General features: G+C 34.7%; 1 protein-coding gene across 10 annotated transcripts in view; it reads right to left on the bottom strand.

Moving 5' to 3' along the window:
* TMEM182 (transmembrane protein 182) overlaps window positions 1–17,853 on the bottom strand; it is a 116,215-nt gene that overhangs the window by 15,548 nt on the left and 82,814 nt on the right. Inside the window, exons 5-6 of one of the 10 annotated variants that reach the window (XM_072621743.1) lie at window positions 15,820–15,916; window positions 14,885–15,053 (exon numbers count right to left, since the gene is read on the bottom strand). The exons of 7 other annotated variants lie outside the window; for them this stretch is intronic. In XM_072621743.1, the coding sequence (XP_072477844.1) occupies window positions 15,864–15,916 (53 nt within the window). In that variant the 3' untranslated portion in view covers window positions 14,885–15,053; window positions 15,820–15,863. Of the gene's footprint in view, window positions 1–14,884; window positions 15,054–15,193; window positions 15,917–17,220; window positions 17,393–17,853 lie in introns of those variants that run through there. 2 more of the 10 variants (XR_011969830.1, XM_072621742.1) reach the window with 2 other exon arrangements.

The following is a 17,853-nucleotide window of genomic DNA, read 5'->3' as shown; positions in this document are numbered from 1 at the left end:
TTTAAAAGTTAGTGATAACATTCTTTAGTGCTGGGGGGAAAACTGGATTGAAACTTTTCTGCAGTCAACATTTGTCTCAGAAATGAAAATCTTTCCTCAAAAATTAATTTGAACTTAAACAGTCTAACTGAGGAAAATATGCATTAAAATTTTTAAATATACATTAAAACAAAAGGCACATTAATATCTTGAAACATATTTGTAGCAAGTTTTTGGCTTCAGTCAACTCAAATTAAGAAAGGCTTCCTCAAATTTCAAATTATGTGAAGGCATCTTTATGTCCAATTTATCTTTTGAGTCAACTCCTTTGACCTTTCTTGGATGTATAGAAACCTCACAGCTGTGTGTCCTTAGAGAAGTGGCTAGATCAAAGTGAAAATGAAATATGAATTGCATATTCCTTAGAAATCTGGCTGTTTTACATTCTAGATCTAAAGAATATGCTGAAAAACAATTTCAACAACAAAAAATGGAATGTTATGGAAGTCTTCCTTATCATTATTTAAGTCTTACCTATTGGAGTCCCCCACCTCTGAAAAAAAGTAGTAAGAGGTGTCTTCTCATCTCTTCTTTTGGGTGAAGCTGGCTCATTATAATTCTGTAACATTTTGATTGATTTGTTGTTACTACAGTTCTTCCTTTTCATACCACTGTAGTCATTGTGTATATTATTTTCCTGGTTCTGACTTACTTCATTTGTTCATTTCATTTCATTGTCTTTTCATTTTTCTCTGTATTCATCATATTTATTATTTTTTACAAAACAAAAATATTCCATTACATTCATGTACAATATTTTGTTTGGCCAATTCCCAAATGTAAATCTACTTTGGTTCCAGTCCTTTGCCATGACAAAAAGTGCTATTGTAAATATTTTGATGTATATTGAATCTTTCTTCTTTTTTTATCATTAACCCACTTGATATATAATCTTAGCAAAAGAAACCCTTGGTCATAGGCTATGGGCATTTTAGCTGTTCTTTTCATTTATTCCAAATTGCTTTGCAGAATGATAAGATAAGTTGACAGCTCTGTCAACAAGGCAGTAGTGATGATATATTTTCTAAGAGACAGTAAAGGCTTGGAAAAAAAGAAACTGAGTTGTCATCTAGAAAGAACTGTCATGACAGGAGAGAAAAATTGAGGTGTCGAGAGAAAGGGCTAAGTAAACTTCTTTCCTCAGAAACTGAGAGTGCTAAATATCATCTTTGAGAAAGATTCACAGACAACCTAAAAACTTAGTTTAAATCTTAGGTTGTAGATAAAGTAGTCCAAAAAGAATTCTTAAGATATTTTGGGAGGGTGGAGCCAAGATGGCAGAGTAGAAAGACATATACTCTAGCTCTTCCCCCATAGCCCATAAAATACCTGTAAAAAATGACTCTCAACAAATTCTAGAGCAGCAAAAGCCACAGAACGACAGAGTGAAAGAGATTTCCAGCACAAGGTAACCTGAAAGGACAACAGGAAACGTCTATCACACTGGAAGCAGAGCAGAAAGCAACCCAGCCTTGGCAGCAAGGTACCAGGAAAAGCAGGACCAGAGCAGGCCTCAGGGATGGAATCCCCAGAAGCAGCAGTGGTCCTTGGATCCCTCAGCCCACATGTGCCAAAAGCAGGTTTAAAGGTCAGTGAAAGGGCTTTTTCAAAGGGCGAGAATGGAGTAGGGTCCTCACCTAGCCCTGGAGCAAGGTAGCAGTGGTAGAAGAAGCAGTGGAAGCAGCAGCAGCAGCAGTGGCAGCAGGGGCGTCCATTCTTGGAGCCCTTCACCTAAAGCTCCTGGGGGAATTGAGCAGCTGATGTGAATCTCAGCCCTAAGCATGGTCCTGGGGTGTGGCAGAAACTCAAAAGTCAAGTAACTGGCTGGGAAAATGCTCAAAAAAGGGGAAAAACGTAAGACTATAGAACATTATTTTCTTGGTGAACAGGTATTTCCTCCCATCCTCTCAGACGAGGAAAAATAATGCTTACCATCAGAGGCCTCCAAAATAAATATGCAGTGGTCTCAGGCCATGGGAGAGCTCAAAAAAGATTTTGAAAATCAAGTAAGAGAGGTGGAGGAAAAATTAGGAAGAGAAAAGAGAGCGATGCAAGAAAATCATGAAAAGTGCATCAAAAGTTTGCTAAAGGACACCCAAAAAAATGCTGAAGAAAATATCACCTTTAAACATAGGTTAACTCAGTTGGAAAAAGAGGTCCAGAAACAAATGAGGAGAAGAATGCTTTAAAAAGCAAAATTAGACAATTGCAAAAGGAGGTTCAAAAGCTCACTGAAGAAAATAGTTCTTTAAAAATTAGAATGGAACAGATGGAAGCTAATGACTTTATGAGAAACCAAGAAATTACAAAACAAAACCAAAAGAATGAAAATATAGAAGATAATGTGAAATATCTCATTGGAAAAACAACTGACCTGGAAAATAGATCTAGGAGAGACAATTTAAAAATTATGCGACTACCTGAAAGTAATGATCAAAAAAATAGCCTAGACATCATCTTTCATGAAATTATCAAGGAAAACTGCCCTGATATTCTAGAACCAGAGGGCAAAATAAATATTGAAAGAATCCCCTGATCACCTCCTGAAAGAGATCCAAAAAGAGAAACTCCTAGGAATACTGAAGCCAAATTCTAGAGTTCTCAGGTCAAGGAGAAAATATTGCAAGCAGCTAGAAAGAAACAATTCAAATATTGTGGAAATAAAATCAGGATAACACAGGATCTGGCAGCTTCTAGATTAAGGGATTGAAAGGTTTGGAATATGACATTCCAAAGTCAAAGGAAATAGGATTAAAACCAAAAATCACCTACCCAGCAAAACTGACTATAATACTTCAGGTGAAAAAATGATCATCCAATGATATAGAGAATTTTCAAGCAATATTGTTGAAAAGACCACAACTGAATAGAAAATTTGACTTTCAAACACAAGAATCAAGAGAAGCATGAAAAGGTAAACAGGAAAGAGAAATCATAAAGGACTTTCTAAAGTTGAACTGTTTACATTCTTACGTGGAAAGATAATATTTGTAACTCTTGAGACTTTTTCAGCATTTGGGTAGTGGGAGGGATTATGCACACACACACACACACACACACAGCACAAGGTGAGTTGAATAAGAAGGGATGATATACAAAAAAATAAAATTAAGGGATGAGAGAGGAATATATTGGGAGGAGAAAGGGAGAAATAGAATGGGGCAAATTATCACTCATAAAAGAGGCAGGAAAAAGCTTTTTCAATGGAGGAGAAAAGGGAGGAGGTGAGAGAAAAAGTGAAGCTTTCTTCACATTTGGCTTAAGGAGGGAATAACATGCTCACTCAATTTGGTATGAAAATCTATCTTATGCTACAGGAAAGTAGGGAAGAAGGGGACAAGTGGAGTGAGGGAGATGATAGAAGGGAGGGTAAATGGGAGAAAGGAATAAATAGAAGTAAACACTTTTGGGGATAGACAAGGTCAAATGGGAGAATAGAATAAATGGGGGGCAGGATAGGATGGAGGAAAATATAGTTAGTCTCACACAACATGAATATTATGGAAGTCTTTTGCAGAACTACACATATATAGCCTGTATTGAATTGCTTGCCTTCTCAGTGGGGATGGGTGGGGAGGGAAGAAGGGAGAGAAGCTGGAATTCAAAGTATTAGAAATGAATGTTGGTAATTGTTTTTGCATACAACTGGGAAATAAGAAATACAGGTAATGGGGTATACAAATCTATCTTGCCCTACATGAAAAGAGAGAAGATGGGGATAAGGGAAGGGTGGGGTTTGATAGAAGGGAGGGCATACTGAGGGAAGGGGCAATCAGAGCGCAAGGCGTTATGGCGTGGGGAGAGGGAAGAGACGGGGATAAAATTTGGAACTCAAAATTTTGTGGAAATGAATGTCAAAAACTCAGAATAAAAAAATAAACATAAAAAAAGAGATTTTGACTGCCATACTGAGAGACACAGATGGTAGGATTATATTTCCAGAGATGAAGAGAGATCAGCAGGTACAGTTAGTGTGGAGACACTGGATGCAAATTTTCTCACCACAAAACAGTGGCAAAATGTTTGAGTATGCCTTTTTATTATATATTATGTTGCTAATAAAGTACAAATCTGGTAACATGAATATTTAAGATTGTGAGGCAAAAAATCTTTCAAGAAAAGATTTTCAAATCTATTTTAAAGACTAGATATAGTCTCAGAGTAAAATCATTATTATTAATGGAAGAGAATATATATTCCTCTTAGTTTGTTAGAAATATAAGGACATATCCTTTGAATGTCTTAGAACCTGGCATAAGAATTAATTAGGAAATGAGCAAGTAGCTATTGAAGATATAATTGACCATCTCCCTCAATCTACACAAGGAATGAGTTCATTCCTATATCTTATTATATATAAAGTAGTGTTTTGGAGGGAGGGGACAGGTTTAATATAAGTGGCAATTTGTTGGCAATAAAACATGGGTCATAGAATTGCAAGATCATAGAATTAGAGTTAGAAGGGACCTTAGAGAATACTGAGTTCAACTCCCTCATTTTGTAGTTGAAATAAATAAGGCTGATATAAGAGAAATAATTTTTCCAGGAAGAAATAGCTAGTGTGGGAAGGAAGGGTTGTGACAGAATCTGAAGTCTGATCTTTCTGATTTCAAAATCAGAAAGCTCTTTATATACTGTGCTACCTATCTGCTCATCCCACTCCTCATCCCCACAAAAGGTATTTTTTTCAAAGATGAATTGACTTTTCTATTACCTTTGTTAAAGAAAATGTTACCAGTATTCAGTTTTAGGAATTCCTAAGTTCACATTTAAATGATAAATGCCAACAATTTTCCTAATTTTCTACTGAATAAAGTACAAAGCTTAGTATTCCACAACCTGATTTTAATCTATCTTTCCAGTCTTCTTTCACTGTTTTACTAAAACTAGACTATTCATTCTTCCATACTCTCATATTGCCTTCTCCCACCTCAAGGAATTTGCCTGTCATCCTTCATTCTTCAACCAGATTCTACCTATTGTCCTTTCCTTCTTTCAAAGTTCTGTTGAAGGAATATTTCCATAAAGTCTGTCCTAGATTGCTTCCTTCATTCCCCTCTCTGATACCTCCAAACTTGAATCTTTAAGACCACCTCTTTGATCTCTCATGATCTTATATGATGTAGAAGTAGAAGGAAACTTAGAAGTTAAATCCAAATAACTCCTTTTCTGCCTTTTAAAGGTCCTTGGAAGTGAAAAGATTTGTCTAAAGTCAAACTTGCTGTCACAAAAGGATCCAAGTTCTCTGATTTGAAATCCAGAACTCTTTCTACTACCCCATGATACATACTTAACCCTTTTCTATTTGGTATTATAATTATTTCTGGACCTATCCCTTCTTCCCCTAAGATTTTTTTTAAATCCTTAAACCCCTAAAAACAAAGTTGTGTCATTTTTCTTCATTGTAAAATCAACACCTAGATTACTACTTTGTATATGACAGCCACTTAAACTGTACTTGTTGCACTGAACACCCCTGGAACTCTAAAACCTACCTTTAGTTATTAAGATGCACTTAACGCTGAAACTGAAAATTCATCACAACATACTAATTTCAATATAAAATTGTTCATGATTATAGATTCATGCATCACTTTGGGTCAGCTGTTTCAACACAATTGCTATTTAGTGAGACATTCTCAGTTGCAAATAGCAATGTCATATGAACATGAAGAGATCAGGGGAGGAACAGGTATTGGTTTGGGGAATCTCATGTAAGTCACAAAATTTCACTGACTTTTAAGGAAGTTGTTCTGTAATGTGCATAACAAGTTAACCTACCTTTTTGTAATTCAAGTTACCAGAATCTAAGCTAAATTTAAAGGAAAAAAAAAATCAAGCCAGCGTAAACACAACACAGACTGTCCTTCGCCTCCTGGAAGGATAATGACTATTGTCATGCTTTACTTGCTACTGTGCCCCAACTGTTCCTCATTTTCCTCCAACAAAACAGCTGTCAGATCCTATGTCAAAATAATACGAGATTCCTTAAAAGATATAACAATGAGCACTTTCTTTAATGACCCTCTGAATTGATTATCAACTAAGACAAAACACCATCACATGAATATTTGTCAAACAAATTTGCCACTGCCATAGAGAACTTTAATGAGGAATCCAAATGAATTCATAAAGAAGGTAAGGTCTTCCAGATCAGCACTTCTTAAACTGTGGGTTGCAAGTGGAAAAAGTTTAAGAAGCCCTGCAGATGCTCCTACTTATGGAAAATGTACTAATTTGCATCAAAGCCTGGAACATTAGGGAGTCTCATAAATAAGCTTTGAAAGGGAAGACTCTTCAACAGAAAAGGTTCTCTGGAATGAATCAATGAATAAATGGTTATGTCATCTCTGAACTTCTCCTTGTCTTTCTTAAAGTGATTTCCCTTGCTAATTGCTTCCCTCCCCTTTTACTACTCCCAAAAATATCTGGACCATTGCTCTTTCTCAAATTCTAGATCCTATAAAATTGTTAGCAATAATAAAATTTACTATAATTTAGTTGCAAGGAGACTTAACCCCTATAAAAATCATGACCATCATTTTAATATTTCTCTCTTTTGTAACCAAAGTGACAACCAAATCTTATAAAGAATTTTTGCTATAAAATATAGCTCTAATTTTCTAATCCGAGTTAATGGGAAAGTAATATTTGATATACAACCAATTTTTCTTAAACACAATTATTCAACAAATATTTTATTAATCGCCCATTTTACAAAAGGATCTCACAAGTCCATAGAGTTATATAAGGATGATAAACAGTCCTTGCCCTTAACAAGATGATAGTCTAATAGGGAAATAATACATTTGCACAAATAACACTGACACTGGTTTAGAAGGTGATAAATGCATGAGAAAGAAAATGCAGTACACTTGCATAATCTGGGGCAAGCTATTTTCATCTTTTCTCTGTTCCTCAGTTTCTTCATCAGTAAAAGGACCTCTCCTGGACCTTCCTACTATGTAGCTTTTAAGTCTATAATCCTATTAGAGTTTATGAGTCATGTAGTGTGCAAATTCTGCTTGTAATACTAGCACTTCTAACAGATTTTAACAGTTTTAATTTTCTAGTAAAATTGCAAAATTCATAGTTTAGTTAATGGTTCAAGTAGGATTTAAAAAAATGATTAATGGAACTTCTGCTTGATGCCTCTTACATAGTTATGACAACCTGGGATGTAGAGATAAAAACCCAAGGTGTTATTTTTCTTTAAACTAGGCCTTAGTTATTCTGAGAAACTAGTGAAAAGGAAGCTGCAATTCAACATAAGGATAGATCTGAGAGAGAGAGAGAGAGAGAGAGAGAGAGAGAGAGAGAGAGAGAGAGAGAGAGAGAGAGAGAGAGAGATAGGGTTGATGGAATTGGCTTTATTTAAGTCTCCAAAGGCAGCAAAAAAAAAAAATCATTATTTCTTTGGGCACTTGGTTTGCTCATCACAGATCACCAGGAAAAATAAATACACATACATACACACAACACACACACACACACACACACACACACACACACAAACATACACACAGAGAGAGTTTTTGCAACAACATCTGTTGGGAAAGATAAAGAAAGAGACAAACGCTACAAAGAATTCAATAAGATTTTTCAAACTGAATCAACATATAATTTAATATGGATTGTTTCAATGAGAAGGTGAAGGGAAGTAGATGGGCAAAAAAAATAGATTGGAAAATGAGCTTAGGAATAAAGAAACGAGAAGACAAAAACATAAAAATACAAAAATGTTACATGTATCATAAACACTTTCTTTAAGAAAACTTGTGAAGGGCTAGAAATCATAACCTCCAAACAATACCAACAAAAATGCAACACAACATCCAGGAAATTATAGGTTTTACTATGACAATCATTTCCAAATTTACTGTCTTTGAATAGTCAGACAATCTGTGGTCTTGTTACATCAAAGATCAAAATTAATGCCAAATGATAAGAAAATATAAAAATTAAAAGATATAGCATGCAATAAATCAGTTCCAATTTTAATTGCTTAAATAAGCTATTAATGCCCCAAAAAAGGAAAACAAAGGAAGAGAAATCAAAACAAATTATCACCACCTCTATATACTATAAATCAACAGAATGATCATTGAAGTCTACAAAATACCTTAAGCAGCAAATATTTCTTTTGTCAACAAATAAGAAAAATAGTTAAGTTAAAAAAAATATAACATCATTTGTAGAATCATGCAAAAAAGTAAGGTAGAAGATTAAGTACAGTGTTATGTCATAAAGCATCAAGGAGCAGTAAAAGGGATATCATGGGAAATCAAAGAAAGCTTGTTAGACCCAGTTACCATTCTGACAGAATAGAAGGATAAAGTTGGAAGTCAATCAATGAAATATGGAAAAAATGAATCTGTAAAGTTATCTAGAACAAACTCTTTCCTCCATCAATAAAAGTGGAGTCATCACATTTAGATTCAAACATTACATTATTCTTTGTAGTACATGTAGAAGTGAAAATATCACTCAAGAAAACAAAGATGGGAAGTGCATCTGATCAAGACAAGGTATATACAGAAGAGTTCTGTCCTGGCAGCAGCACAATTTTTGAAAATATCAATGTGTTCTTTTATATCTATAAGAAGTAACAAAAGTTGGAGGAGGAAGAGGGAGAAGAAACTCAGAATATTTGTCAAAAACAGAAGAGCAAGAAAATATTAATAAGTACCAATTCATATGGGAGTTACACATCTGTAGATTTGATCATCTCTATAGAATATTTATGAGAAAAATCTGTACATACATACATAAAGGGCATCTTTTATGAAGTTATGAAGTGGGAACTAGTGTGGAGAGAACAATAGACTTAGGGTCAGGAAGGCCTGAGTTTGAATAATGCCTCAGATAGATATGTAACCTTAGGCTAGTCACATAACCTCATTCATCTCAGTTTCCTCATCTGTAAAATGGAGGCAGTAATAACATCACAGGGTTATTGTGAAGATGAATTGAGATAACATATAAAGTGCTTTGCAAACCTTAAAATATTATGTAAATCACAGGTATTATTATTATTAAATTATATGCTACAGCAGACTGCATCTTTAAAGTCACACATGTGAAAAGTTTAGAAAATACAAAATCCTATTGTTCTCATTGTTTGTTGACTATAATATTACATAATTATAAAAAATTATAGATGTCTTAGAAAAAAAAATCACACTCTCTCTTTCCCTTCCTCCTACCCCCCTGTCTTTCTCTCCATCCTCTACCCGCTCTTCTTCCTTCTCTCTCCCTCTCTCTCTTTCTCCCCACTTTCTCTCCCTCCAGTACCCATTTCTCCTCCTTCCTCCTTTTCCTCCAACAAAACATCTGTCAGATCCTATGTCAAAATAATACAAGATAACTTAAAAGATATAACAATGAGCAGTTTTTTTAATGAACCTCCGAATTGATATCAACTAAAACAAAACACCATCACATGAATATTTGTCAAACAATTTTGCCACTGTCATAGAGTATGTTTAATGAGGAATCTAAATGAATTCATAAAGAAGGTGAAGTCTTCCAGATCAGCACTTCTTAAACTGTGGGTTGCAAGTGGAAAAAGTTTAAGAAGCCCTGCAGCTACTCCTATTTATGGAAAATGTACTAATTTGCATCAAACCCTGGAACATTAGAGAGTCTCATAAATAAGATCCAGAATCAATTAAAAGAATTCAGCCTATCTATGCAGGAATAACCTAGTGGATGAATATACCTATCAGCCAGAATATGGTGTTCAGTTGGAGGTTTATTTCACAGAGCTGATCCATCAAAACATCTACTTAAACAATTACTAATGAAGATGGATAAGGAAATAGACTTCACAAATAAATAAAAGTGATGATAAATAAATAGTAATAAAAGTAATCTGGATTGATTTGAGAATTTGTATGATGATGTTAATGATTCAGATTCTCCCTGAAACAAAGTCCCATCTTTTTATTGTCAATATTCTTTTCAATTAATTAATTTACTTTTATTTTCAACATACACTTCCTCAAGATTTTAAATTCCAATTTTCTCCCCATCTCTCCCCTCCTACCACCCCAAGATGGCATGAATTCTGATTACCACTTTCCCCAATTTCCCTCCCTTTTATCATTCATCCCTTCTTTTATCCCCTTTCCTTCTATTTTCCTGAATATTTTATTTCCCAGTTGCATGTAAAAACAATTTTTAACATTTGTTTCTAAAACTTTGTGTTCCACATTCTTTCCCTTTCTCCCTCCCCACCCACCCACATTGAGAAGGCAAGCAATTCAATATAGGTTATACATGTGTAGTTATACAAAACACTTCCATAACAGTCATGCTGTAAAAGACTAAGTATATTTCCCTCTATCCTGTTCTGCCTTCTATTTATTCTGTTCTCTCCTCTGATGAGTCCCTCCTCAAAATTGTTTGCTTCTGATTATCCCCTCCCCCAATCTGCTGTCTCTTCTATCATCTGCCCTCTTTTATCACCTTCCCTCCTACTTTCCTATAGGGTAAGATACATTTCCATATCCAGTTGAGTGTGTATATACTATTCCCTCCTTAAGCTAAATCCAATAAAAGTAAGGTTCACTCATTTGCTCTTACCTCCCCCGCTTTTCCTCTTTTATGTGAGATGATTTATGGCATTCTGCTTCTCCCTTTCTCCTTCTCCCAGTACATTCCTCTCAAAACAATTTTATTTTTTAGAAATCATCCCTTTATATTCAACTCACCCTGTGCACTCTGTCTATATGTGTGTAAATATGTATATATACATATGTATATATATGCACATATATACATACACACATGCATACACATTATATATATATATATAAACATGTATACATACATACATATATATGTATGTGTGTATATATTCCCTCCAATTACCCTAATACTGAGAAAGATCTCATGAGGTACAAATATCATCTTTCCATGTAGGAGTATAAACAGTTCAACTTTAATCAGCCTTTTATGATTTATCTTTCCTTTTTCCCTTTTCATGCTTCTCTTGATTCTTGTATGTGAAAGTCAAATTTTCTATTCAGCTCTGGTCTTTTCAGAATGTTTGGAAGTCCTCTATTTCATTGAATATCAATTTTTTCCCCTGAAGGATTATACTCAATTTTGCTGGATAGGTGATTCTTGGTTTTAATTCTACCATCTTTGACCTCTGGAATATCATATTCCAAGCCCTGCAATCCCTTTACATAGGAGCTGCTAAATCTTGTGTTATCCTGATTGTATTTCCACAGTATTTGAACTGTTTCTTTCTGGCTGCTTGTAATATTTTCTCCTTGATCGGGGAACTCTGGAATTTGGCTACAATATTCCTAGGAGTTTTCCTTTTGAGATTTCTTTCAGGACATGATTAGTGGATTCTTTCCATTTCTGTTTTATCCTCTGGTTCTAGAATATCAGGGCAGTTTTCCTTGATAATTTCTTGAAAGATGGTGTCCAGGCTCTTTTTTTATATGGTTTTCAGGTAATCAAATAATTTTTAAATTATCTCTCCTGGATCTATTTATCAGGTCAGCATTATTTTCTATTTTTTTCATTCTTTTAGTTTTGTTTTATAATTTCTTGATTTCTCATAGAGTCATTACCTTCCATTTGCTCCATTCTAATTTTTAAGGAATTATTTTCTTCAGTGAGTTTTTGGACCTCCTTTTCCATTTGGCCAGTTCTTTTTAAGGCATTTTTCTCCTCATTGACTTTTTGACCTCTTTTGCCATTTGGTTTAGTCTATTTTTAAAGGTATTATTTTCTTCAGGATTTTTTCAGTGTCCTTTAGCAAGCTGTTGACTCATTTTTCATTATTTTCTTACATCACTCTCATTTCTCTTCCCAATCTTTCCTCTACTTCTCTTACTTAATTTTAAAAATCTCTTTTGAGCTATTCCATGACCTATGACCAATTCACATTTTTCCTGAAGGCTTTGCATGTAGGAGCTTTGACTTTGTTGCCTTCTTCTGATTGCATGTTTTGGTCTTTCTTGTTACCAATGTAAGATTCTATAGTCTGATTTTTTCCCTGCTGTTTCTCATTTTTCTAGCCAATTATTCGACTTTTGAGTTCTTTGGTAAGTGGGAGGTGTACTGTCCCAAGCTTCAGGGGTTTTGCGCAGTTGTTTTCATAGATATTTTTAAGGACCTATAAATTTTCAGTTCTTCCAAAGTGGTATGATCAAAGGAGAGGTGTTTACTCCTCTCCTGACCTGTAATCTGGTCTATGAGCAACTACAAGCACTTTTTTCTGTCTTGCAAGTGTAGGGAGGATTCCCTCTCCACCATTGCCACAAGCTCTGCAATGCTAATGCTCCTCCTCACCCCAGGACCACCAGACTGTGACCCAGATCCAAGCACAGGCAAAGCAAGTGAATCCTGTCTCAGAGCCAGCAAAGAGATCCCTACAATTGCCCTCTGATCAGATGGTCAATTCGCCCATTGTCTGTGGGTTGAGAGTTCCAGAAGAAGCTCTGGCTGCTGCTGCCCCAGGGCTGGATCTGGCACTAGAAAACACTCCTCTCTCACCCAAGCCCCACACACCTTACCTACAGACCTTTGAAGATGTCTTTGGAGTTTGTGAGTTGAGAAGTTTGAAAACCACCACAGCTGCCAATGATTCAGCTCCGTGTATGCAGGTGTAGCCCACACTTGACTGTGTTTCTCTCCCAGTCTGGTGCAGCAGACCTTTCCTGTCAACCTTCCAAGTTGTCTTGGACTGGAAATTTGTTTCAGTTTGTCATTTTGTGACTTCTGCTCTTATAGAATTTGTTTAGAGTCATTTTTAGAGGTATTTTGAAGGTTTTGGGGGAGAGTTTAAGCAAGTCCCTGCTTTTACTCCATCATCTTTTATCAACATTCTTACAATGATATATGTCTACAAGTTACAGAATATCACAATTTCTAAAGAATCAAAGTTGTGAATCATTCAAAGGTCAATGGAGGATTTGTGAACATCAGGAGGCTGCACTATATTAGCAGTGAAGAACTTCACAGGAAGAGAACCTTGTTGTTCAGTTGTTTTAGTCATGTCTAACACTTTGTGACTCCATTTGGAGTTTTGTTGGCAGAAATACTATAAAATGGTTTGCCATTTTCTTTTCCAGTTCATTTTACAAATGAGGAAACTGAGACAAACAAGGTTAAGTGACTTGCTCAGGGTCACATAGCTAGTAAGGCCAGAGGTGGACTCATAAAAAAGTGTCCTCCTGACTTCAGGCCCAGCACTCTAACCATTGCACAACCTTAAGGGATACAGAACATTGTGTTACCAGAAAAGTAGATGGGCTAGTACTATAGTGAGAGCAAAGGATAACCTATGCATATACTACATGTTCTACTGGTAACCAAGTAGTATCTAGTTTTCAAGAGGGAAAGCCCCAGAATATTCAGTAGGTTACCAATGAAAAATTTGCAGAAGGACCTGAACAAGGACAGGACGGTACTAGACAGATTTCAATCTGCATTGCTAAGGAAGCACCCATATCAGTGAGATCATAGGTATCTTGAAGGAATATTTTTAGTATAATGCTAATAATTAATCTAGTTCTTAGGTTTTAAATATTTCTCATAAACTTGCAAAAACAAACACTTTTAATTCTTAAATGTATCTCCATTTGTAAAAAGAATTGTTTAAAAGATATTTTAAAATACATCTAAGAAACTTTAAATTACTATATTGTCTGAGTAAACCACACTCTTAAAATGCAACAGAGATGCATGATAATTCCATCTTCCTTTGCCATGCTTTTCTATGCCTGGAATGTACTGCTTCAACACCTTTTTCTCTTAGAATCCTTAGTTATTTTCAAAGCCTACCTCAAATGCCACTTCCTTTATTAGCCTTTTCCTGATCCTTATAGCTTTTTGTGCTCTCCCCTTTCAATAAATATTTGTATTTATCTTGGATACATTTTGTACATATTTATTTTATAAATACAGATATGTAGATATGTTTATCCTCCTTGATGGCAAGGACTATTTCACTTACAATTTTGTTTTCCCAGTGCCTAGAATATAACAAACACTTAATAAATGCCTTCTGATAGATTGATTTGATTGGTATCATCAGACAAAGTGATTCTAAAAGGATTCCTTAAAATGAGGATTTGTTATATTCAAGAATTACCCAGATCTCCAAGTTTTAAAAGAAAAAAAACTTAAGGCTTGAACATTAGAGATTTAAAGCTTTAGCCCTATGAATGATCCATTATTTTGGAATCTTCATGCTTCAAAAATCTAACATGACCCTACCTAAACAGCTGGCAATACTTCCCTTCTGTAGTGAATGTTGGCAATGAACTAACTTGAAATTGCTAATGCATTATTTCTCACTCGTGACCTTCAGTCAGACTAGATAGATACAGAATTTAGAGCTGGAAGGAAACTTCAATATAATTTAGTCCAAGTCCCTTCTATTACAAAGGAGCAAACCATGGCCCAGAGGGGGTGCAGTGCTGACTAATAATACTGGACTTAGAATCACAATGATCTTACTTCAAAACTTCCTCAGATGCTTAATAATTATTTCTCTTAAGCTTAATTTTCGAACCTATAAAAATGGAGGTAAACGATGGTATCTACTTCCCAGTATTGTTGTGAGGATTAAATGAGATAACATTGTAAAGTGCTTGGCAAACCTTAAGGGGCTAAATAAATGTGAGCTATTATTATTATTACACCCAAAATCACATGCATAGGAAGGAGTAGGGCTAAGATTTGAACCTGGGCTTTGTGATTCTCCTCCCACTCCCCGTGTCTCCTGTACAATACAAAGAACTGCAGGGTAGTGCCAAGAATCCTCATCTTTTGAGAGAGGTGGGTATTGGCAAAAGCAAAGTTGAGCTAAGCGGTCATAAAAATCATATTTTATTTCTTTTTTTGGTCCAAAGCTTAGAAAGATACTGATTCATTCTCAATTAGAGATTTAAAGTGGCTCCTGTGGATGGTGAGCTGGCCTTTAAGTCATGAAGAATGAGGTAAAGTCCTCTTCTGCCAGAGGAAGAGAAAGGCCCCAACCTGCACTGATAAGGGGAAAAATAATAATAGATAATTATAAATATTTAAATTTATATATTATAAATAATATAATATTTATTTATAAATTATATATGTAATATATAATATTAATAATACATAATATACTATATATATACGTGTGGATATAATACAAATTTATTATAGCTCCCTATGCCAGTGAAATCACAGTCACAGATCTAGTACTCATCTCTTTCCCTATCATGTCTGCAGTGACAACTGATAAACTGATCTCAAAGACTACCACCACTAATGGTAAGACCATCCAGATTACATACTAGACAACAGTCATTTTTCTTTTGATTATGCTCTCATGAAAAAATAGCTCTTTGTTTATATTCTGTACCTTCATACTTCTGTTTTACTCACTGAATTGTCTTGTATGAAGTGTATTCTGTCCATAGGAGCCATTTTCATGCCCATTCTACTAAACTTAAAACTCAACAAAAGAACATTCTTTCCCTAAGGCTGAGTTGAATTATGAAATTAAATAGGGTGTGAAATTTCTCTACTATAGATGTCTATTGAGATACTTCATCATGACTATTTTCCCAATTTCTAATAATGTCCCAGATATTGAAAAGAATGTTGCTAATATATTATCATTTTCTTAGAGAGGACTGGTTTTGCAAACAAGAGTTTCAGTTAAAAGAGATAACTTCATTGAATATATAGAGGAGTGCTTTTCTCCCCTAAGGTAGTATTTCTGAGATAAACTGGCAGAGACTCAGTAAAAAAGAATTTTTTAAATACCTTATTTTCCTCACCAAGAGGGTCTGGTCATGGCGAAGAGATAACTACATACTTATGCCAGTTTTTGTACCACAAATTTCTCTGACAAGGTTCTCTACTGCAATAAAATGTACAAAGGATGATCAGGTAACAGAACACAATGGGATGATGTTACTCTCTAACTTTTCAGATTCAATGCCTATCATATTGAAAGTTAAGTCACAGGCTCCAGCAACAAGGCTGGTTAAGATTTCATAAGTCTTTTCTTAGAATATTATAAAATATCACCACAACTATTCTTACATTACTTCAGCAAAAGGGAAGGATTCTCTACTCCCTTATGTTTCAGAAAATAACACTTTATAGTTGTACATCAACAAATTTGCTCTCAAAATAGTTTACGTTACCTCATTTTATTCATAAACTATTTCATTCAGATGACAAACAAGCTAGAAATTCTTAAGAAAAACATTTTAAATGTCACTATTTGTGAAAAGTCACTCATCCCTCACTATATTACCAAGTAACTATTTTTTCTTTTAACAAAATTTCAAGTTATACTCATTTTTACACAATATCCTCCAGCAACTGTTATCCATCAATGTATAACCTTGAACATAATCATTCCTACTGCATGTTTCATTTCCAGATCATTTTCTTCTCCAGACTTTTTCTTCATTCTCCGAATTTTTCTACCATATTCACACATGGGTACTTCCCAAATCCCCCTTTACTACTCTCTTTTGTATATTGTCTTCCTCCATTAGAATTTAAGCTCCTTGAAGGCAAAGGCTGTCTTTCTCTTTGCTTGTAAATCCTTAATAAATGCATGTTGACTTGACTTTTTCTTCCATTCTCCTTTGGGATTTTATTCCTCCTTTTCACTAATATTCTAAATTCCATAACTGATTATAAAATAAATATTTTATTAATTACATCTTATTTCAGGTACTCTTGTACAAGTATCACATTATTTTAATTCCTAAAATATTCATCCCTTGTCTCTCTTTCTCTGTAATTTTATATAATCTCCATAGCATTTCTTTATTCACAAGCTCTCCAATCTTTGTATCAAGGAATCTTAACCTAGGGTTCACAGAATACTAGGGTGGTCTATGAACCTGGATGGGACAAAATAATATCACTATTTCAAAATAATTGTTTTTTTTTATAATTCTGTGCATTTTATTTCATGCAATAAAACATTATTCTGAGAAAGGATCTGCACATAGGCTTTACCTGACCTCTAAAGGGGTCTCTGACACATACAAAAAGGTCAGAAGGCTCTGCTTATTTTGCCTGTGTCTTTCATTGATTGGACCTCCAAAATTTTTACTTTCCCATATCTCTATTGTATTTCTGCTCCCAATTCTAAGATTTGCATTTTATACAATATAGTGATAAGGCATTTGCAATACCTACCGAAAAGAAAAGCCATGGTTTCAGTCTGAAGAATGGTGGTTTAGATTAGATACAATTTCTATTTTCTTGAAAGCAATAACTCCTAAGTAGAATGGATTCCTGGTAGGGGCTAGTCTTTAAAGTTTTCTAAAATCATATAGACTCACATGTCTTCACTGTTATCAGAGTAGTCCTATTAGAATGACAGGGAAAAAGAATAACTGGTTTTCCAACATTATTTCCAGCTTAAAACCTTATGAAAGACATGGGTTTTAGGATTATATGCTGGTGTTTGGGTATTTTTCAGTGTGTTCAGTATATTACTTCCTGTGGGTTCTTCTTGGTGCCATCCACAAGGTGGCATCAGCAATCTTATATTTACATTATTGAACATTTGGGAAGGGATCAAATCAAGAATCCTTTAATCTGCCACACCATTATAATGAAGGATATTTCCACATTTTAATATTTTGCCCAAGCTATACTGATGTGAAATAGCTATGAGAAAGGTAGATTGTATATAATATCCATTTAGCATATCAAGTGAATCATTTTAATATATTTTCTATGCTTTTCTTTTGGTGCAAAAAAAAATTGAAACATAAAATTAGATCTGTACAAACTGTATTTGAACAAAGTATACCCTCTGCATCA

This window comes from Notamacropus eugenii, chromosome 6, assembly GCF_028372415.1.
Source record: "Notamacropus eugenii isolate mMacEug1 chromosome 6, mMacEug1.pri_v2, whole genome shotgun sequence".
Classification (NCBI taxonomy): Eukaryota; Metazoa; Chordata; class Mammalia; order Diprotodontia; family Macropodidae; genus Notamacropus; species Notamacropus eugenii.
The sequence above is the reverse complement of the archived record's forward strand: the minus strand, read 5'-3'. Positions and strand labels throughout refer to the sequence as shown.